Source organism: Athene noctua, chromosome 2 (assembly GCF_965140245.1).
Source record: "Athene noctua chromosome 2, bAthNoc1.hap1.1, whole genome shotgun sequence".
NCBI classification, from domain to species: domain Eukaryota; kingdom Metazoa; phylum Chordata; class Aves; order Strigiformes; family Strigidae; genus Athene; species Athene noctua.
This window is the reverse complement of record NC_134038.1, coordinates 46,545,841-46,569,381: the sequence shown is the minus strand read 5'-3', so window position 1 is coordinate 46,569,381 and position 23,541 is coordinate 46,545,841. Positions and strand designations below refer to the sequence as shown.

Genomic DNA, 23,541 nt, shown 5'->3' with positions numbered 1-23,541 from the left:
TTATGAAAAAAATGCTGTCCGTTAATCATCATCTGTATAAATGGGTAAATGTGGATGTGTTCTATGATTAAAATGCCCTGAATTTTTGAGATGAGGTATTCATTTGAAGTATATTTTTATTTTTAAATAGGTGTTTCCTCTACAAAAATATAGCTGAACAATGTTTTTAATTAATAAAAACCCAATAAAAGGATTCTGAATATCTTGATTCGTAAGACTATTGACATAAATAATTGAGCATATTTAGTAAGACAGAAAGTAACAAATAGTAAGTGCTGCAGGAAAGTATGAAACAAAAAAAGCTCCCTCCCTCTTCCTTAGGCCTCAGCGAGCAAACTTCCCCATCCCAAGTTTTTCATGGAGCTGTATCCAGGAGGCAGATCCCTGTGCTCTCCAGCTGAAAGATTCATTTGAGACTGGTGCCAGCGGTGGCCTCAGCGAGACAGGGGCTGCCACATCGCCACGGCAGCTGGAGGGAAACCTTGTGGCAGTGAAAGGGCAAAGACTCACTTTTATTACACCTTTAACAATAATAATTAAAAGGCTCGATGGAAACTATCTCCTACAATGAATTCTGGGTAATAAACAGTAATATTTTAGAGAACTCTTTGCCCAGGGCTGTCTGTGCTGCACAGCACTTGCCACCAAGGTTACCTGAACACTGGCTGCCAGAGGGGCAGAGCCACATCTGGCACAACTTCCCCACTCTGCCACGAGCAAATACCAAAGTGCAGCTGCCACTACTGCACGGTGCTGCAGTCATGGCAAGAGGCCATGGCAGCAGTGGTGACTTCTGGCTTTTCCCAAACAAATAATTTGGAATTAACATAGCACGAGGAGCATGGGCTTCTAAAAGACAGAGGTAACAAGAGTATAACTTCTAATTGTTAAAAACCAATCTGCTAGAATGGTCTCATTACTATCTCATTATCCAGTAATGAAATAACCATCCAGATACTTTAGGTGTTACCTAGAGCTAAAAGCCATTTTCTGTTTAATTTTCCCATGTGCTTCACTGTTCTTGTTGATATGAAAATCTAGTTTTAATTATAAATAAGATATGTCTGCAGAATGGTTTCAGTTGATTGTCATCAACATCTCTGTAACAAAGACAAGCAGCACAGACCTGCCATACAAGGATGCCTACAAGTTCGCAGGGTATGAATCTGTGATTTTCTTTGAGTGATCTCAGTGACTTTCAAGTAAGTCTTTAAGCTCTATAGCCTCTCCAGTTCTTTCTACATTGATTTTAACAAAAGCAATAAAGCTGCTTTGTTACAGAACCACTAAGAAAAACAATTAAAAAACCCCCCACTGTTTGAATAGAGCTTTAATACAAAAAAAAATTTCTATATTAGTCAAGTTAACCAATGATGATAAAAAACCCTCTTAACCATGTTTCTTTTTGACCTTAAAATTCTGAGCTGGTTGCAGCTGTGTGTTAGGGTATGGGCCCCTTGGCAGACAGGGCTTTAGAGAGCAGTCCCTCACATCCAGGGTTCCCATCCTTCCCAGACTCTGCCAAGAATGTTGGGGTCTGTCGCTTGATCGATCAGGCACCTCACTTGGGTCTCTTCTGAAAGTCCATCCTCCGGCTCTTTGGCTCTGATATTATGATCAGCGTTACCACGAGCCACAGCTGCAAAATCACTGTAATAAGGTGACTTCTCGTGGCCCAGGCGTAGTTCATCACTAAAATCGAGAACACAAAAATAAGCTCTTATTAAAACAAACAAACAAAAAATCTGAGACGATTTAAAAGTACAAAACAGTACTTGAACACAGTTCATGCAGCTTTATTCTTCAAGATGCGCAGACTATTCAATGACTGCAGAAGCCCTGGCCAGTGAAGACTGGGGATTTCAGGTGTCCTTTACTAGTGAATATTTACCACGAATAGTTCACATCCAAGCTATTATCTCCTTACCTGCCCTGACGATTTGTGTCTGTAAGAACTATTTTGCTGCCTTTGCCAGTTCAGTCTTGACTGCAGAAGGGACTCCTCCCAAGTCCTGCACTTCTCAGTATTTGTATGGTTTTAAAACAGGCTTGCTTTCTTTTTCCTTGATTAATCCAAAATGTCTTTTTAAAAGAGGATGGAAGGGATTAATTGTACTTTAACTGTGCTTTAAAGACATTCTGGCTTGAGCCAGACTTGACTAGACTGACATAAATAACCCGAGAATGCCATCAGATTTGAATTTGATGTTTTTGGGAAGCAGCTTACTTCTGTGCCTTCCATACAGCTGGTTCAGGTTCCATTTCAAGTCACCATCCAGCAGAAGCATATTGATTTAAATACTATCCCTAGCCTAAAAGCTGTGGAGACACACGTAAGAACAGCAGTCTGAGCAGTGAGAAGTTAAGCAGGCTTACAGGGTGGGGATGCGTGTGTTGCCAGGAACAGTAAAACTGCTCAGGAGGCCTGAGCTGGAGCAAGAACACTCATAGGGAGATATCTGGTGTTTTGGCTGGCAGGGTGATTCAGAGAGCTTGTATGTGGACCAAAATGATTCTGACAGGAGGTTTGTTGAAATTTTGCCCTGTCTCTTCTCTTTTCCTAGCTGCCACTGTATCTGAGGGGAGCAAAACCTGACACAGGAGACTGTCAAAGCTTAGTTTAAAGCAAAAGGAGAGCATCTTACCAAGTGATTGTTGCTGGGTTGGCACCTGTAAGCTTTCGTTTGACATATCTGACTTTTTGCAGAGGGTACCAGTTTACTTCAGATGTGTTTATATCCTTAATCCATGTGCCTCCTTTCTTCAGCTGTCTTTGTTCAAAGTTCTGAAGAGAAAATAAATTTGCCATATTTATCATAAATCATATACTTCAAATGACCTTCATCTGCCAGATGATAGCAAGTGAAGCCAGTAACTCTTAACTGCAGATGCAATGGAGGGCAAAGTAGTGAGATGATATCAAGCCTGCCTATGACTTAAAATCTAATATACAACTGGAGTTACTGAAGTGCGATTAGTTTCAGATTTCTTTTCTGTAATTATTAGTTTGATATATACAGTGTTGTTATGTAAATTCAAGAAGCTCAATGCAAAAAGTTGAAAATATTTATGCTGCTGCTGTGACAACATGATCGAGATAACCCACATTTTTAGGATTATCATGCAGATAAAGAACAGTACACTCATAACACAGACGTGTGCTACTCTTCTTTGTCCAACAATACAGAATTCCATCACTTTAAATTCTTTACGTTCAGTTTCTCTGAGAACTCAGTAAAACAAAGAAAGATAAAAGGAGCACTGAGAGTAAGCATCAAGAAATACTTCCTTTTTGATCAGTTTTTATCCTCATCACAGTTTAAGATTTTTCACACAAAGGAAAAATAAAGAGGAAAAACCCCACCTTCCAGTCCAAAGAAGGCTCTTTTACAAATACATCCATTGTGCTGATGAGGAGATCTGGATCCACACGATAAGCCCTTAGGGTATGTACCATCACACTGTAAATGAGACCCCACTCTTTCACTGGCATCATCAGGTTAACAAACTGGCGAGTCAGACGAAAAGGTATCAACTCCGGCACTGGCAAAAACTAGCCAAGGGGAAGGACAGTCAAAAGAAAACAAGAATTAAGGAGCCTTGGAACAGAAGGATTAGAAATAAATATTTTGGTTTTTAAGCTTTGAAACCTTCTTTGACACTTAACTGAAAATAAAGTACAACATGGTAGAACAGGACCAAGCTGTGCCATCAAAGCTCTAGTCATAAATATTTAGTGATATAGTTGAAAGCATGGCTCAACTATACAAAACACCACCATAGAGACTCTGTGAAGCTCTATAGCTCCCTGCTTGTCAGAGTATCTGGAAACAGAGATTTTATTCTATTAACTAGAAATAACTTGTAAAGATTATTTTGCATCAGAATGATGGCAAATGAGGAGCATCAAATTCAGTACTGAGATGGTACAGAATAAATGCAAAAGCTGCAACAAATTAGATAGAAGACAAATACCTGTGTAGCTGAGCCAAACGCATATCCAAAGTCTATTCCCACCATGCCACCTGTCTCCTTGTTAATCATGAAATTGGACAGATGTCTGTCTCCAATACCAAGTATCCAGTGGCTGATGCACATCAGCGCATGAGAGCTGGCAAAATGGGATCGCAGAGACAGGAAGGTTTCAGGAGATGTACTCATTTTCACAAAGGCTCGCCTTAACGAAACAGAAGTCACTTGTTACATACACATGAAACACCAACATTCGTTTCACCATGTGCGGTCACTAACAGTGCACTTACCGCAGGAGGTCCTCTGGAACACTGCTTTCCCTGCTTCTGAAAGATGTAACTGTTTCTGTACGTCTAGCATTTCTGCAAATTGATGAAGGAATAATGTTAGCTATTGAAATAACAGCACACTGGATGTTAAAAGTTATGAAGTGTACACGACTGCATTAGCATGTTTTGCTTACCCCAGTAAACAGTCCAGCAAGCCACACAGAGTTTGCCCCAAATTTTTTATCCAATATTAAAAATATCCCCTCCTCTCCTTTTCTCCCAATAGTTATTTCCAAGACTCAAATTTCTTAATACAAAACAGTACGTAGTACTGTCTAGTTTCCCCCAAATTAAGTAGATGGGTTAAGTTTTAATACAACAGTACGACTGTGCTCTTTCTGGCTAGATAGTCTCTTCCAGGCCAAGAAACTAAGGCCCAAATTTAATCTCTCAGCAGCACGCAGAGGCTATATTGACACTAGAAAGTAGTGCAGCACAAGGGGAGGCAACAGAACTAAACAGCTGGTGCTGAGGACATCCATGCCATACACATTTGTGGAGGGAGGGGCACTGCTCTGGCCTAGCCCATGTCTGGTGTTGGGAAGAGAAGGCTTGTGAGCAGCTGGAATGGGCTGGGTGCTCTCCAGTTTTGTCTGAAAGGAGCTGAGTTGTGTACTAGGGGACAGCTCTGCAAGCCAACACGAGGTGAGAGGGGGAAATTGGGAATTTACTTCAAAAGCACATTCAGGATCTGAATACAAGGATTAATGTAGGCACACTCAGTTAAACGAGTCAAAGTTTTCCTTTAAAAAGCAAGACGCTTGCTTAAGCGGGTTATGCTCAGAAATGCTCCACTGGAACCTTCACTTCCCCCCTACTACAGTGCTAGATCTAGGTGGGTGTGGAAATTTCTCTGAGAGGATGCTCAAGCCAGAACCCAAATCATCAAATATTCTTAAATTCTCAGTGAATGACAGTGATTTCCTCTGTTCAACTTCAGCAGGTGTTCTGGCTCTGAGGGCCTGACTAACTGCATATTTAGGGACACGACACCTAGAAAATACAGTTGAAGAGCATCTGCTTCTAGATACTTTCTTAAGGAAGTGAGCAAGCTTCTGGAATCATTCCTGTGCTCTGCTGGGATTTTGGCAGTACTAAGCTCCTCCTGGAGAGCATCTCCAGTAAGACAAAGCGTAAAATGGGCAAAAATCCGATCTAGGCAGCGTATTATAATGCAGATAATGTTTTTCCTGGAATTTCTACAACTCTTGTGTATGCACACTCTAGTTTCTGTATTTTACATGCAGTTCTCTACCTGTACATAACATGATATCGAGAGATGCCTTGCGCTTTCCCACCGGTCTTGGACAGCCACTCAGAATAGGTCGCACGAGGTCCTTTTTTGCTAGGGACAGAAAAAAAAAAAAAAAAGCACCGATGATTTCCCTATATCATCTTACCACTCTGGACTTGAATATCCACAGGCTGTGTGCTGCTATGATCCACGAGATTTTTTATGCACAGGAGGAGTCACAAAGCTACAGCCTACAGTAATTTTAGCCTTGCTATGGAAATGAAGTTTATGCAGTCAGTGCATATGCTGATCCATCCATCTCCTTCCCCTCAGCTTTGAATGCACTTTAGTCATATTTGACAGAAGATTAGACAGCTTAAAGGTGTTAATTTGTCAGTAGGTACTATGAAAATTAGACGCTGCCTTGAGAAGACAGACCCAAAATAATTTCTCCAGAGAGGGAAAGGTATTTTTAACACAGCCTTGTATCTATTTGAGAGGCATTACGTGGCCTACCACGGTACGTTTTGCCGTTTGTCCACCCAAACAGGTAGGAAATGCAGGGAGGGAGTCTGTTATCTCCTCAGTGTGTGCAGGAGGAGAGGAATGGGGGCTTGGACTTAAGGTATTAATCCATAAGAAGACAGTTTTCATTAATTACACTGTTTACAGAATAATTTGATATTTTTCTCCCATTTTAACTAAATACGCTAGACATTAAACTTCTATTCCAGAGAGGCAGCAACTTAGCAGAGCACCTGCCTTCAGCCTTCTTTCCAAAGAATGTTCTGAGATGTAGAGATCTTTTCCATTTAAGAAGTATTTATAATTTATAGGCTGCATAGCCTATCACTTTGAGTTGAAGAAAAGGATTTTAAAACTTAAACTTCCCCCCACCCCAACCAAAATATTGCCAGCAAGGATTTAATCAGAATTTTCCTTTGGGAGTGCTGTCAGTCAACCGTAAGCTCAACATAAAGTGTCTTAATTGACTTGACTGAAGAACATTTGGGAAAATATTGAAGTCTATATAGAACAATATAATAAAGCTCTTTGGGGGGATAAATCATTAAATGTTTTTAGAAAGACACTGATTATCTACATTTAGTATATCAGAAATTTTCTCCCCTCACTAGGTGGTTCCATGTCAATAAATTGAGACCAACATAATATCGCTGCTGTTCACAAAAGCAAACCAGACAGCAGTAACGCAGGAACTGCAGCAGTTCCTAAACTGCTCACAAATCAAATAACTGTAGAAATAAAGACTGCTTGGAGTCCAACCTCCACGCTGAAGATTCCTCCAACCTGCCCCATAAACAAGAGAACCAGTGAAAATAAATGGTGACACCACTCTGACAAACCCAAACAGAGGTTATGTAGTAAGAATATTAGTAAATAAAACCACATTTCTAAATTCCAGGATAGAAACAGGCTGAAATGCTAGAATTAAAACAATTTTACAAATATTCATCCTCCAATTACAATCAAGAGAAAGAAAGCTGATTTATTCAAACCCAGCATTTGTATAAAGACAGTGTTCTTTTACAGTTGTGTTTTGTGCATCTGCTGTCCATTTCCACCATCACTGACCCACTGCTGAACTCAGGTTCTGAATAGCTGTGTCTGCTCTGCTCCTCTCCCCTCTGTTCCATTCTGCTCCCCCCCTCGCTGACCTACGTCCATTTCCTGTCTGATCAAATCAAGAGATCAAAATCCTTTGCTTGTAAAAAATCAATCTGCTGATAAGGAAATGGTGATGATAATGACGTCACACATGATTATAAGCCTCTTGTTTAAACAACCTGGGTGGAGGATATTCCAGGTACAATGGTACTCATTAAACAAACAGTTGCCAATTACTAATTTGGGTCAGGAAGTGCAAACTGCCTCCTTGCTTATAGGTGCTTTTATTTAATTCTTTTAAATGTTGCTGCCACAACACTGTCAGTATCAAAACCCCTATTAGTAGTGGTGTCTATTAGAGCAGACGGCTAAACAAGCATCACCTGTTATAGTAGATGTCTTCCTCTTCAGACATGCTATTCTTAAGGAATTCTTTTAAAGTACAAGTATTTTCCAGCCACTTGATGAGTCCCAGTCTGGAACAAAGGAAGTCAGAGTATGTGAACAAGTAGCTCCAAGTTGAACTTTAGAGGAACACCACAAATGGGAAGCAGCACATTCTAGTGCCTGCTAAAAGAAGGTTGAAAGCTTCCGATTTAAATATACTCTGAAGAAGTTTCCAGACAAAGCAGTTTCAATGTTGTTTAAAAGGAAAAAGAAAAAAAAAAAAGCCAAGGCACAAAACACTCCATACCAGAATACGGCACACAGAAGTCTTACATTCCTAACAGTAATAGATGTTAACATAAGGATTTCTGCCTCCAAGATAAATGCCTACCTTGTTGTCATGGGGATGACCTGGTAAGTTTTTAACTGCATATTCCTTTGGCTACATGTAGCATCTTGGGAAAGGATAATGTTCATTACATCAAACAGCTGCTCAATACGTTGGTCTTGTCTCAGGTCTTCACCACCTTTGACAAGAAAAGGATACTCCTGCTCATCACTACCTCGGATCGTTATACGTTTTGGCTTCCTCAAGGATTCCATTACACTTATCTTGAAGAGAGACAGGAAAAAGCAAAATATTTGTGACAGAAGACTTGGCCTTACAGAATTATCACTGAAATGAAACATATCTATCATTCCTAGATAGCATAATCAAGTCGCTCAATTACTACCAGAAAAACAAATGCCCACTTGCAGACCTTCCTTTACGTGCTGCAAGATGTGTATACAAGCAACAACTTTGCTATTGTCAAATTCTTCAAATGGAACATGGACACAAATTTATACCACAGGGGATTCTGACTCAAACACATACCCGCTCATCAAATCCAGAGATTTTTGCGTGGTACTCTGGCAACGGTTTCCCTTTTCCATCATACTGACCTGAAGTGGTAGTGGGGGGGCAAAAAAAAAAAAAAATTAAATAAGAAAAAAGTTACAGAGACCGATATTAATCTTTTTTTTTTAAAGTGCATTTAAAGAACAGAACACAATTCCAAATATTTGTCAAATTGGTAGAATGATATCTATGAAGAAAATATTTTTAAATGTATGAACATCCATCATACACATCATATGATTTTATGTGTGAATTACCAATATTCTTTCCTTGTTAAGCTGTTAGAATTGCAGCTCTTAATGGTTTCAGAGGACACATCCTTTTTGAGCTAGATTTAAACATGTATTAGATTTATAAATCAGATTTCCTGGAGTCAGGCCTTTAAAAAAATACTAAGTTCTTAGATAAGAGATAAAATTTTCTACACAATTTTAAAAATCAGGACTACTGCTTAAGAACAGATTTAACAGATGATGAATGAACAGAGTTTTTTCAGATTAAATCTACATTTGCATAAAGCCAGAAAGTAGGACCATATAGCCAATATAAGTAGTAGAGTTTAGGAGTAGCAATTCTCCTGTAAGGGACAGTTCAGCATCAACTGAAGGGGACCTTACCAGGAACCTCTAGCTCGATCCTCAAAAATTCCGCTTTGAATTCACTCATCCATGGTGAATATTCTTTCAGGTTTCCAGGTTCTTTATGGGTTTTGTTCATTTTTGAAAGGAGAGAAGTTGCAATCGCATCAAAGTCACTAGCCTTCATATCCAGCAGTTCTGAACCACCTTTTCCAAAATGATGATCAAAGTCCTTCCCAAAAGCCTGAGGTTCATTTATAGAAAGGAATCCCATTAACACAGTGCTAGGAACTCCCCAAGAACAAAACAGCACCTTCTTATCTACACACAGATTCATCTGAGCTTCTAAAATATATCAATTGTCCTTCCAGTCCAGCTTTTTTTCTCCATTTCTAGTCTGTCAGAACCTTTTCACTGCCCATTTGGCAGACCTACCAACCACCTATCATCAACAGAAATATCGATATTTTACCAACCCGGTGATATCAAAGATCTGTGGAATTAGATCATAAACCTTTTTGCCATGTCAAAACAAGCAGCTTATCCCTTTTTACCTCCTGCAGCTGCAGTAGGATTCTGGGTGAGCATATCAATAATACTGCTCATTGAACTTAACACACGTACCTTGTCTGCTTACAAAAAATTAAGATCAGCCAGTGAAATATTAATATAAAATACAAATATTTAAATTTTTACCTATTAACTAAATACAAATTCCATTATGAATCTAAATATGGGATTATTATCAGAACATTTAATTGATGCCCCAGTCTTTAAATGCTATCACACTTTCAAAGTGCTACCACAAAACCCAAAAAACTCTCAGCTGTTCTGTTTACAAATGGTTAAAAAAAAAAAAATACTACAGATGGATAAGTTAGTTAATATTTTTTTCCCCCTCAGTTGTGAATACTCTGTGCTTCATGGAAGGTGTGGATTTTTTGTTGAATTTTGGGGGTTTTTGTTTATTTTGGGTTTCTCTCCCCCCTTTTTTTTTTTTAAACTAGCAGCAACCATACTGCATAGTAAGCAAATATAGCCTAGCTAATCTAATATATACCTTCTTTGCTAACTAAAAGATATATGTATACGTAATGCATATAATAGAGCTTCATGTATTAAGCGAATTTTTTGTGTCATGTTAGAAAATAACAATTTATGTTTTATTCACTATCACATTATTTGTGATTTGCTTTCAGATAATTTTGGATGTAAAATATATAAAACTGTATTTTTAAAGTATTTTAAATATCCTGATAAAGGAAAAGTACAAAGACATTTAATACTAATCCATTTAATAAACAAAGTATTAACTGCAAGTAGTTAACTGAGTTGACTTCTTGTGTTCATAATTCAAGGTTCTAGAAGAAACAGATGTCCCCTCTTGGACCTCACTGGTATTAATGGCTTGGAAAGATATGTAAACTCACTTGTTTTTTCAATGCCTGATTATTTTTCTCCCAAGCTATGAAGGACACAGCTATTTCACTGAAGTAAATGAAAATATAGACAATAATATCCTTCTGAAGAAGAGACTGCTATAGTCAACATCTTTATCACTTTAAATCTATTTCCAGATAATAATTTGATTGCTTTCTCTGTTCCATTCTTTGACTTGTTTTAAAATTCAAGGCAGCAAATATTTAATAGCCTTAACACTATATTTTAATTAATACAATCCATCAACAATGTTTAATTTATGCATTTACTGGAATTTCATGTTAAAAACAATTCTTATTGTCTAATTTAGAACTGAAATAATACATAAATAATACATATGAAGATTAAAAGCCTGAAGTACTCCACAGATTAGAGCAATTTTATGTGTCAGTCAAGAGATACAACTTTCCCCCCCCCCCCCCCCCCCCCCCCCCCCCCAGCAAGGACACTAGAAACTATAGTTTTATTTCTCCATGAGAAAAGACAAAGAATTCAGGGTCTGTGCACCATCACCCTGACCTCCTTCTCCTGTAGCTGCTGGTGTATGAAAGGAATACTGCTCTTCCTCTTCCCTTCCAACAGAGGGGAACAACCCTGCTACCCCTCCTCCAGCATCTCCTTTGCTCTTCTCTCCTGATTTGATTAATTCAATAACAACTAAAAATCCATCAGCACTACTTGCAGAATCCTCTGCTACCGCACATGTTTCAGTTTTTTAAAAAGACATGATTTTTTTTTAAGTGGGCCAAAGCCCACACAAATCATCCCAACAACTAAAGACAGACTGATTTTGTTCTCTGTATGGCTCAACCTACAGCTACTCTCCTCCCTCTATCCCTACCCAGACAGTAGCATATCCTGCAAATTCTTACCCCTGTTCTCTTAAAGCCATTATCATCAGAGACCCATCTTATCTAGCAGCAACATATTCAAAGGGGTAGTGTGCCACTAAGCTCCTAACAGCCCTTTCTGCTGCTGTATCACCTCATTTCCTCCCAACTGCACCTTACTCTCATCCTCTACCTTCCCTGCTCATGGGGAAGGAATCTCCCTAGAGACACTCAGGTAAGTTTATCTAATGCTAATGTGACATAGGAATGGCCATATGGGAGAGACCTGGATCCACCTAGCCCTAGCCACGGGGCTATGTGCATACAGCACAAGCATACAGCCAGATTCAGGAGGATCATTCTCCTGGCCTCCAGCAAGATGTGTGTACTGAATGAGGAAACACTTCTCCCTGTTTGTTTCAAACCTGCCACTTCCATCGAGTATTCACTTCATGCTTGGCACTCCTAATGTTAAGAGCTTTACTGTATCTGGTCTCATTGTGACTCTTGTAACTGGAAGAACACTAAAGTTGCTTCTTGTGTAAAGGTTACTGAGTACCTCTGATTATTCTTATAATCACTCTGACCACTCTGAACCTCGTCCAGTTTCATTATACCTATGTCAAGAACTGCAGACGAGGACTACAGTGTTCGAGGAGCAAGAGTCAGAGAAAACTGTTATGTCAATGGATAAATCCTTGTTTTGCTCTCTATTCTTAATAATGACTAACAGCCTCTTTTCTTTCTTGACTGCTCTTGAGTATTCACAGCTGATGTTTTCACAGAACAAACCAAGATTTTGTTCTTGAATTGCAATAGTCAGCTCAAACCCAAAGAATTTATATATGAAACTAGGGTATTTTTGGTTTTGATACATGTATCACTTCATTTTTCTACACTGACTTTCACTATTTTAGATCTCAGTCAGTTTTTTAAAGTACTTTCTGCAATTCTCATAGTTGTAACTCTTCTGAATAACTTGCTCTAAATAACTTAGTGTCAGCAGCAGCAAATTTGAGTAGCATAACATAGCAAAACACCCTGAAGTGCTCATACATCCTTGGCAACAGGGAAAAAAACACAAGGCCAGATTCCTGTGCAGGTTCACGGATGGTCAGAGAGGCCCAGGCCCTGAGAACCTGGCAGTGTGCAGGGCAGGAGAGGCAGAAGCTGAGTAAGAAGGAACATTTAGTACTGCAGGGCAGTCAGAAGTGGTAGTTTAACTACATTAAACATATAGCTTCTACTGTAGAAATCTCAGTCCTGTACTCCTGACCTGATCTCTTGTCTCAAAGTCCTGCAGCACCTCTAAAGTTGTGATCTTGTCCCCTTTTGACTTTCTAGTGTCTTCTAGAAAAGCACGATGCCAATACTACTCAATAATCACACATACCTGAATAAATCTCTTCCTCAGCAATCCAAGGCCAGGAGCCTCTAAATTTCCCAGATTCTTGTACATTCCTTCATACATTTCCTTAAGCTTATTTTTATTTCTTTGAGCTTTTACCAATTCATTTTTGACATCCTCAACCCAATCCTGCAAACAGAAGGAAACAATGAGTACTGAGAAAAAGTTTATTGACCCTTGCTCTTCTGTAATCTGCTCAGATTGCATTTGGGTTACTGTATTTATTAATAATCAATTAATGTGTCTTGACAACCAAAAGGGAAATCAAAAGGGAAATCAAAGTATGGAAATAGTTCCCATTCATTCTGTCTTTCCATAAAGTGTTTCTACTTTATTAAGATAATTATGTTTACTACCATAGTGCCTAGTGCAAACTAAGAAAGCCTCTATGTGGTCAGGAGTGGTACCAAACACAAAATGAGCACCCTTTGGACAACGGGGTCACAATGTAGACAGGGAAGCCCAGCAGAGAGCAGGGAAAAGGCACAAGAAAACAAGTAGTCAGAAATTATAGATGGCCACAAATGATAATGATGTAACTGTTTCAGAATGATTAAGGAAGACTGACCATGGAGCAGGGCAGAGACCCTGGAGGTAAAAGCTCAAAAGGGCTGGTGCAGAACAGCCAGCTGGCACAAGGGAGGGAGACCATCACCAGTGAAAGCTGCTGACAGCCCCCCGACATCATCACGAGTTGATTCTGGGTTGAACCGCATCCTGCAGCTGTGGTGTCAACCAAACTGCAGCCGGCTCTGCCCAGCACTCTCTTTCCTAAAGAGAGAGTGAGGAATGAAGCAGGGGGGGATTAAAAAAAAAAACATTTTACCTTAAAAAGCATTATGGGATTAGAGAGCTGTTCCAGGGAGCGAACAAAATCTTGAACTACACCTCCTTTGTCCAACTTATTCTTGATCCTTTAAAAGACAAAAAGCACATCACGATGCAATAGGAACTACCATCACCACCCAGCCTGCAGATAAGCAATGATCCAGATTGTCTGCTATATTCAAGAATCTAGTACAATAATCCAGGGGTAGGCAGGTAGGACTCGCTCACAAGGCTCTCTTGGGTTGCAAGACTGTTAATATATTAACTGTCCTCATCATGCAGCTGCCAATTTTTTAATTAAGTGTCACACTATGAAAATAGGAGCTTGGTGGGGGAGTGGAACACATAACAGAAATGGGCATTAACCAGACTATACATCCTGCCATGGCAGTTATTCAAGGGCAATATAATTTGTGAAACACAAGACTTATTTTCACAGAATCATAGAAAGGTTTGGGTTGGAAAGGATCTTGAAGATCATCTGGTCCCAACCCCACTGCCATGGGCAGGGACACCTTCCACTAGATGAGGCTGCTCAAAGCCCCATCCAACCTGGCTTAGACACTTCCAGGGAGGGGGCAGCCACAGCCTCTCTGGACAACCTGTTCTTGTGTCTCACCACCCTCACAGTACAGAATTTCTTCTTTATATCTAATCTAAATCTTCCCTCTTTCAGTTTAAAACTGTTACCCTCATCCTATCAGTACAGCCCCTGATAAAGAGTCCTTCCCCATCTTTCCTGTAGGTCCCCTTTAAGTACTGGATGGCAACTATAAGGTGTCCCCAGAGCCTTCTCTTCTCCAGGCTGAACAACCCCAACTCTCTCAGCCTGTCCTCATAAGGGAGGTGCTCCAGGCCCCTCATCATCTCCATGGCCTCCTCTGGACCAGCTCAAGCAGGTCCATGTCCTTCTTATACTGGGGGCCCCAGAGCTGGACACGGTACTCCAAGTGGGGTCTCACGAGAGCAGAGTAGAGGGGGAGAATCACCTCCCTCGACCTGCTGGCCACACTTCTCTTGATGCAGCCCAGGATGCAGTTGGCTTTCTGGGCTGTGAGTGCACATTGCTGGGTCATAGCCAGTTTTTCATCCAGTAATATCCCCAAATCCTTCTCTACAGGGCTGCTCTCAATCCACTCACAGCCCAGCCTGTATTTGTGCTTGGGATTGCCTCAACCCATGTGCAGGACCTTGCCCTTGGTCTTGTTGAACTTCATGAGGTTTGCACAGGCCCACCTCTCAAGCCTGTAAAGGTCCCTCTGGATGGCACATCCCTTCCCTACAGTGTGTTGACCAAACCACACAACTTTTTGTCATATGCTTTGCACAAGTCCAGGTAGGCGATATCAGTTGCTCTTCCCTTATCCACTAGCACTGTAAGCTCATCGTAGAAGGCCACCAAGTTCATCAGGCACGATTTGCCCTTAGTGAAGCCATGCTGGCTGTCACCAATCACCTCTATTTTCCATGTGCCCTAGCATAGTTTCCAGCAGGATCCGCTCCATGATTTTATTGTGCAGAGGTGAGACTGACTGGCCTACAGTTCCCCAGGTCTTCTTTATTTCCCTTTTTAAAAATGCAGGTTACGTTTTCCCTTTTCCAGACATTGGGAATTTTGCCAGATTGCCAAGATTTCTCAAATATGATGGATAGTGGCTGAGCCGATTTATCCTTTCATTTTAAGCAAAGCAAGTTAGCAAATGTATCAGAGATTTAAAAAAAAGGCAAAAAAGACTCCTAAAATTGTATTAGTGGTTCTACAGCACTGTGTGATAAAAGCTGACTTTTGCCTGAGGATTAACTCAGGTTTTATTGCATGGCAAAACGGGCAAGGGAGGGCTTCTAGAGGAAGGTGCACGCTACACACTGAATAAGCAGAGAACACAACCAAGAGCTGTCATTCTCAAAGATAACATACATCCATTTCACTGGCCCTCTCTGAAGTGCCTCTGGTAGGAACATCTATTCTATTTAAACATATCTGCTTTCTCTTGGTATTGATTGTAAGTGTCCAAGCATGCTTCATCTTCATCTACTGACTCTTACTGCTGTGAAGTGTACTACAGTAAGACCCTAATCATGCACCAGATTTCCCTTCTACGTCAGCAGAGCAGAACGAAGAAACTTTGAGTACCACAGAATTATGAGGAGAAAGGAGTTGCCTGTCTGTGGTCTTTTTGCTTTATCTTAGAAAAATTCTAACTTTCCACAGCCTGGGGGCTACATGTACTCTACAATTCAGAAAGTATTCAGGCCACCAACCTGAGTATGTCTAATACTAAGAGAGCTTATGTACTGGTTTTCCCTGTGCCTTTAAATGAAAACAGAGTGCACATGAGACTACCCTCTAATGTTTCTCATGCTCCCTAAAGAAAAGTTTGTTTAGGAAAAACAAATAAATCTATCAACTCCTGAATACTCACCTTTCTACAAACTCCTTGTTCTTACAACCAGTAGCAGTATCTTTGAAACAGTAACTTTCACTGCTGATCATGAAAGGGTAGATGATTGCCTGGGGATAGGTATTTGCGATCTCTTCAACAGTATGTTGCACTGCTACTGCTTCATCCTTGTCAAGTAGTGCCATCATCTGGCTAATCCAACCAATGAACTGCCAACAGGGAACTGAAGAAAGCTGCAAAGACACAGACACTGCTTTCAACTTTGATCCTCCTCGAAAATACCAAACATAGCAAACAAAACTGCTCTGTGGCCCAGCCTGACAAACACACGAAAAGGAAACAAAAAATGTCAACTAGGTTGCACAAAACATCTCCCAATGAAGCAGAGATTTCATTATTATTACTACTACTGCCACCACCACCACTACTGCTTAATAGGTTTTCCATTATACAGATTTGCAGTTTCTTGATTAAGATGAGGCTTTATACTCAAACTTGTGGCTTTTCTGTCTGGATGAAATATAATAATTCTTGATCATGACAAGCAAACAACTCAAAAATCCAAAAGGATATTTCAAACACCATTGGGTTGAAGCCTTGATTTGAGTAAAAAAAAAAAAAAAAAAAAAGCCAGGAAGGGGAACACTGGAACTCCTACCACAGTTCTGTCCTTCCTTCAACTTTAATCAGATTTGGGTTTGCTGACAGATACTAATTTCAGTAAAGTACTCCCACTAATATAATTCACGATCACTTCTCTCCAAAAATCATTATCACTTTTGAAAGTACTACTACAATATATTTTCTTGTGATAGCCAGAGGCCTGACTCTGACTCCTTTCCTCCTGTCTCATCCCTTCCTACCTTTCTAATAGAGTTCTTCTAATAAGATCAGACTGCCAGTATTTATCTCACAGAAAGACAGAGAGGAGAAAGAGCTGTTTGGTGAACTCCTTTTCTGGGTGACATTTCTCAACTGTACCAGGTGTCAGGTTCTGTTTGAACCATCAGTTTCACCGCAGCCACACCTTGTGCACCTCAGCTGGTTTTGCTACTTTCTCAGTTTTTTGGGATAATGAAGCCTTGTTTCTGTCTCTAGTTCTTCCTCCGACAGGACCTGGCATTCTGTGAGCACCAGAACAACGACATGGGGTTGAAGAGGCGGGCAGGCCAAGGCAGGAACAGGCATGAGTCAGAGGAGCTCTCAGCTCATCTGTCCCACGACAGCAGGGAAGGCAGAGTGGCTCACGGTATCCTGCCGTGGAACAGCAATGGAGGGGACAGGCTGTGAAAGTGGAAGGGAGGAAGTGGGAAATACAAATGAGGAAGAAACTGTAGTAACCTCTGAAGTGAAGCACGACAGGGCGAACTGGGAGATATGGAAAATAAGTCTGAAAAAGCTGCTGGCTTCCTGCATACAGGAAACTCAGCCTAGAGAAATACGATACATTCCTCACCCTAATACTAACCACCTTTATCAGCTCGCTTAGACTGTTGTGAAGGAAAAAAAAAAACCAACCAAAACACCCAAAACATAGTTTTTCCTGCAGCAGCACTCAAACTAACTTTTGGAATCGGAATATTAAAAAGTTAAGCTAAGAAAAAAGTTTCTGTCCACATGAATTAGACTCAGCAAGTTAAAGAAAAGAGAAGGAACAATGATGGGATAAAATTTATCTGATTTACCTGAAGCAAAACTTACCAGTCTAACCTCTCTATCCATCCAACCTCCACCCCCACCTTTTAGATTTGATTTATAGCAACATTCGTTGCCAGGAAAATGGAAGCAACTAACCTCTCGTGTCACTAGACCCAATGTCTCTGCTGGATATCTTTCAATTATTTGCAGCAGTCTAGGAAATCTCAGCCTGGCTTCTCTGGAGTTCAGTTTTAAAGCTTTTATCATTTTCTCCACCACAATAGCTGGGAATAGCTGCAGATCTGCAGTGTTAATTTCTGCCAAGAGACATTAAACAAGAATTATCAGAAACACCATCACTTGTTCCATGTCTTTGATCATGTGGAACATTCATCTTTACAATTCAGGGTTGGGTTTTTTTCCAGTGTATTTTGTATTTTTACTTTGTTCTCCTTCCCATCTGTTTGAACTGCACACATCTGCAACACATGTACTTGGGGACTGTAAGGATTAGCTTTATCAGGAAGCTGCATCACTGCTGGTATCTTGCCTGCTTTAAATACAGCACTGCTGTGGTCTGGGAAGGAACATGGGAAGCATCTGCTGGATATGACATACTTCTTACAAGTGAGAGGGAGACTACGAGTGATTCACTAGTACCAAAGCTAGCAGTAATAACGGGGGGGGGGGGGGGGGGGGCGGAAAGGAACATAAATACTGTTGAGCTGGAGGACAAACTGTTCCATTTAAATTCAAGCCGTGTTGCTCAGGGAGAGCCGGCTATCACAAAAGCTCACATATCATAGATAGATACATCTGCCTCACAAGCTTAGAAGAAATCCTGGCTAACCAAGCAAGCCTTCTTCTTCCCTGCGCAGATGCTGGTCACAGAAACCAACCAAAGTCATATAGGCATCAATAACTCCCATCACATCTACATGTTCCATAGAGTGGGACTGCACCTCCTCTTCGGACTTCCTTGCGGCACTGCTGAAACACTGAAAAGCCTTCCTGTTCAGTCCTGCCAATACCTGAAATTCCACCATAAGAGAAAAAAAAGACACGTCAGCAAGTAGCATTCACCAAAACTCTTTCCGAAACTGGAGCTTGGTTGCAAGTCTTGAGTAGATAAAACTTTAACTGTATTAGATGTTTTGAACATCTGATACAAAAGGAAAAACTTGGGATGTTATTTCTAGCAGTAATTTCCAGAATTTAAATTGCCACAATTTTAAATGGAAAAATATAAAACACACTTTTAATTTATACTAGCCTTTGGACATCTTAGGTGGAATTTTTATAAGTGCAAAAATTTAATGCAAACAGTTAACAGAAAATATAATAAAAAATGCTTTTTTTTTCCTATTAAGACATATCTGTAACATCTACATAAAAGCTATACTTAGAATTTATGTTGTATTGATCTACATTTCTAATGCAGCTCATCCAGTGAAGAACTCGACAAGATCCTTTACAACTGAAAGTTTATAAATCAAGTAGATGTGTTCTGATATTACCAACGAGCTTACCAACCTCAGACACTGTAGCTACTCTAGTTATTAAACAATATACAAAGTTGCTGCAGAACAAGTTGGAACAACTGAAAAACTGAAATAGTTTGAATTTCAGGTAGGTAGAGGCAAACTACTAGGGCCAGAGTACTGCTTAATACCAAGCTAAAATAAGGCTAAACTCCTTATTCTTACAGAAATATCTGGTATCCCAGTTTGACTCATATGACACAGAACAGCTTGTATACTCAACTTTTAGATTTCCTTAAGAAGAATGCTCTTAATAATTAACTGACTAATAAGTGAAGCTTAAGCTTTTTCTCAAGTCTCTGCACACCTGAAAATTTAAAATCCTTTTTGCAGGAACATCTTCTTTATCTGCTTTAACACCCATAAAAACACAAATTAAGAATATTTTTTTTGCTGTTTTATACCAATATGGTTCATATCTAAGGGTCTTCACGGTAGCTTCAGGAATTAATAGAATTAAGTCAGCTGTGGTCTTCAAATTCTTGATCAATCAATTTGACGGACAAAAAGTCAGTGCCACAGCATCTGGGATGACTGACAACATAAACAATTTCAGATGCTGCACAGTCTGTTACTGTATTCTTCAAATGTACACCTCCTCAAAACTGGCAAAGATGACCTATATGTGCTCTGTTTAAAAAACCCTTCTCCTCTCTATAACTAAAATTCTTTAGATAAAATAAGTGTATAAGTATCATTATCAGTATTATAAAGATCTCTTTATGAAATAAAGTAGTCTGACAGCACGAAGCAGCTCAGAAATGCCCAGCTGAAATAAAGGCATTCTTTGAGGATCATGTTTCCCAAGTCTAGTCTTGCGACTGTGCATGCAGGTGCTACAACTACATCTTTCCCCTCCACACAAATGCAGGAACAGAGAAACACAAGAAGACTCCCAATTAAAAAGGCTACAGTGGTGCAAAAGTCTAGGAGAGCAAAAACCACATAAAACAGCAACACAGCATTTGTTTGGGTGTTTTTGGTTTGGTTTTTTTTTTTTGTTGTTTTTTTTTTTTTTTCTCTTCTCCTTCCCCTAGCTGGTGTTCCTGGACAAATCACTGCTAAGTTGATGAATTTCACATTCTCTGTATCTATCCATACCCACCGCGACTGACTGAAGTAGTGATTAAAATACTGAAATAGCTAAAAGCTTTTCCCCTCTTATTTACCTTTTCAGGACTCTCAACACTTTCGCCTGATAGTACTGATATTTTTCCAGCCTTTTCTTCCTCGATTTGCTCAAGACATCTTGGATCCTGACTAAGAGCATTAGCCATAATGTGGTACGTAGTACCCGTAAGAAGATTCTGGTTTCGGAAGGCCATTACATTCTTGCTAAGATAGTCAGATTTGGTATATTCTGTTGGAATTCAAAAACAAAAGGTGGTAATTTAACAACAAAGCCATTTGGTATAATACACAACGTGAAGCAAAGAGAAGGCTGTTACCAAGTAGGCAGATGGTTTTCAACACCGAGAGAATGCGTTCAGGACAACTCTGGTTCCGGCTGCAACTCTGTGTCAAGCGGCAATAGGCATAATTCCACCTCACCAGCCAGTCTTCCCTCGTTTTGGCTTCTTTCCGTAGGTCTTTCAGAAGCTTCTTGGCAACTGAGAAGCTGTTCTGTATTCAGATTAAGACAGAATTTTCAGATCATACACTGAAGAGGAAATAAAAGTTTTCTGCAACCAAATTCAGAGATGAGAAGTTTTAGGCAATACAAGTAAAGCTATAATAAGATGAGAGAGGCTCACTGCTTATCAGGTCTCATTCAAAACCAGATTTGCACTAATGAAGAAATTTAAAAAGGAGAACAGAGGTTGACAAACTAAGGAAATTAAAATAATTCTATCTGTGTGACTAACTTGGCATTAACTGTTCTGCAGCACAAACACATACGGTGAATGTAAATTGGTTTACAATACCATTAAGCAAATCACTTATGGTTGTGTTTTGAAGAAAAGTTCCATAAGTAATTTAAAGGAAATTTTATTTTTCATTTACTCCTTTAAGAAAGTGTACAGCAACACAGCACTAATGTTACTTTTGGTTATTACACTGCTTAAAATAAACTCTTGTCACTGACTGCAGATTTCTGCAACATCTCAGAAGTTGAGGGAGACCTCAACTCAAATATTTGTCTTGTCTAAACCCTGAAATACCAAAGGCCCATTGAAAAAGGCTATGTTTAAGTCATTTTAACAGCCAGATCCAAAACAAAATTAAGTCACTTAGCCTTAGTTCTTTACATTAATGAAAACCATTAAAAAAAAATAAATCATAAAATGCTTCATGGAAGTAAATGATACTGATTCAATCTGAATTTGATTTGTTTTCTTGTAAAGAAGAGATTATAAATAAAAAGCACAATGTTTGCGTGTAAGCATCCCTTCCATTAAAGACAGAAGCATTTCAGATACTTTATTTATTTGCCCTTTAGAGTGTCAGAAACCATCTGTGGATCAAAGGGGCCTTCAGGCACATTTCCAGTAATGACAAATTATCATCAAGTCTGTAATTTACAATTATCTATTTGTTTTCTTTTGCTGTGGAACTGACTTTTTTGAGTGTTCAAAATGTCCTGGACAGCAGGGTCAAAAAGAGACAAGGTCTTCTCTTACAAAAAGGTGCCCAAGATCACCCAAGAGGCTTTTCCAGCTGCAGTTTCTATGTATTTTCTCACAAAATTGCAAGGTATTAGACAGTGTAGTCACCTGTTTCCTGGCACTTTCTATCATCTTCATTTTCATGTTAAATTTGCAACTTTTAATCATTGAGTAAATGTCTTCATCCTGTTGATCCACTTCCATTTGGTCACCAGCACTGTATTCTTCATCCACCTCCATACTATCATTGGCCTGGTCACAGAGAAGTTTCTCCTGCAGTTTGTCAAGAAAGAAACACCTGCACAACAACAACAGGAGTACAATCACTCCAGTATGCATCCAAGGGAATGAACATTCAAAAGTGTTGATTTGCCTGACAGTAAACAAAGCTAAGAAAAAAGGGCAAGCTATAGAAATCACCTTTAGTAAGGGCTAAACCTAGTCCTCAGTCTGGAAAGTCGTAACTGGGGAGAGGTTGACCCTGAGAACATTCTAGGATCTTCAATTGTTGAGATTAAGTATTAGAAAATGTCCATAATAGAGTGGGACTGGAGGATATTTTTGTTAGTTTGTTCTTTAAGTTCACCAAGCCACTTGCATTCCAACTTGACAAAAGTGCAAACAAACCGGAGTCTCAGTTACATAGCATGTGCCAGGCTGTATTTTATGACAATCTGCAATTCAAATGTGTATCACACCAACACATGTAAACATTGAAATCTGTGTTGCAGAAGAGACCAGTGACCATACTCAACTTCTGAATGGGGACTGTCATGAATGAATGCCAAATCCTTTTCATTCTACAACTAGTTCTATCTAATTTAATAGCATCTCTCATTATGCATTCTGTTACTCAGTGCAGAGGATAGCACTACAATCTGGAGTGGGACTTGGCACATCCTTTGTCACTATTTGAAGATGATATAGAGGTTTTCTAAAAGAAAGTGATTAAGACACCAACTACCCTTCAAGTCATAAATGTTTTGAGACTTTGTAAAGGAGTAAGACATATCATGTATTCCACCTAATATTTAACTGCAACAAGCTTTTCTGTAGCCATGCTTTCCTAACACCAAGAGATAATAAAATCAATAAATCAATTACAGAGCACAGTCGGTATCAGCAGAGCTGCTAAAGTTGTCCCTCAAGAAAGGAGAAAAAAAAATTAATGAAGCACTGATAGTGACAGGGCTGAACTTATTTTGTACACTCCCTAACTGCCTACAGAGTACGTAAGTATTTTTATTTATAACTGACTGGCATTTTGGGTGGTGTTTCATTGAGCTAAATGGAGCTAATCTACTCATTTACTTGGGAACTGTTAATGCTGGGTTGATGGTTGGACTGGATGATCTTCAAGGTCTTTTCCAACCTAGACAATTCTGTGATTCTGTGAAGTGGGCTAGCTTGCACAGTGCATGTAGTCAGTGATGCAAGAAAATGCCTAAACTAACAGTTATGTTTCCTTATCAACATACGGTTTATTCCCTGTCCATTTCTCAATCTCCTTTTGCTTCTCACAACAAGTTAGTCACACACAAACCAGTTATACTGATAAGGCTATTACAATGGTTAAAAATACTCTAGATCAACAACCCCCTCATCTGAAAACAAGCAGCATTAGAAAAAGCACCTCTCAGAACTCAACAGGCAGACAGAACTAAAACTAACCCAAGAATGTAATTTTACCGATTTGTAATGATATCATCCCAGATGTTCATAGGATCCATTTTAGCATCTGGATATCTGCTTGTCCAAGTTCTGAGAAGTCTCTTAAGGGAAGCCTGTGAAACTAAGTTACCTAGAAATAATTGAGAATAC

The 23,541-nt window shown here is 39.6% G+C and overlaps 1 protein-coding gene across 1 annotated transcript in view; it reads right to left on the bottom strand.

Annotated features, from left to right (window-relative positions):
• Positions 1-141: 141 nt before the first annotated feature.
• The window catches only part of PRKDC (protein kinase, DNA-activated, catalytic subunit), an 86,428-nt gene continuing 63,028 nt past the window's right edge, over positions 142-23,541 (bottom strand). Inside the window, exons 68-86 of the mRNA XM_074898990.1 lie at positions 23,410-23,521; positions 21,829-22,018; positions 20,563-20,737; positions 20,284-20,474; positions 18,424-18,604; positions 17,730-17,890; positions 15,957-16,168; positions 13,532-13,619; positions 12,691-12,834; positions 9,067-9,271; positions 8,426-8,493; positions 7,940-8,160; positions 7,545-7,637; positions 5,557-5,646; positions 4,263-4,334; positions 3,976-4,177; positions 3,365-3,553; positions 2,646-2,785; positions 142-1,692 (exon numbers count right to left, since the gene is read on the bottom strand). Of these exons, the coding sequence (XP_074755091.1) occupies positions 1,488-1,692; positions 2,646-2,785; positions 3,365-3,553; positions 3,976-4,177; positions 4,263-4,334; positions 5,557-5,646; positions 7,545-7,637; positions 7,940-8,160; positions 8,426-8,493; positions 9,067-9,271; positions 12,691-12,834; positions 13,532-13,619; positions 15,957-16,168; positions 17,730-17,890; positions 18,424-18,604; positions 20,284-20,474; positions 20,563-20,737; positions 21,829-22,018; positions 23,410-23,521 (2,939 nt within the window). The 3' untranslated portion in view covers positions 142-1,487. The remainder of the gene's footprint in view (positions 1,693-2,645; positions 2,786-3,364; positions 3,554-3,975; positions 4,178-4,262; positions 4,335-5,556; positions 5,647-7,544; positions 7,638-7,939; positions 8,161-8,425; positions 8,494-9,066; positions 9,272-12,690; positions 12,835-13,531; positions 13,620-15,956; positions 16,169-17,729; positions 17,891-18,423; positions 18,605-20,283; positions 20,475-20,562; positions 20,738-21,828; positions 22,019-23,409; positions 23,522-23,541) is intronic.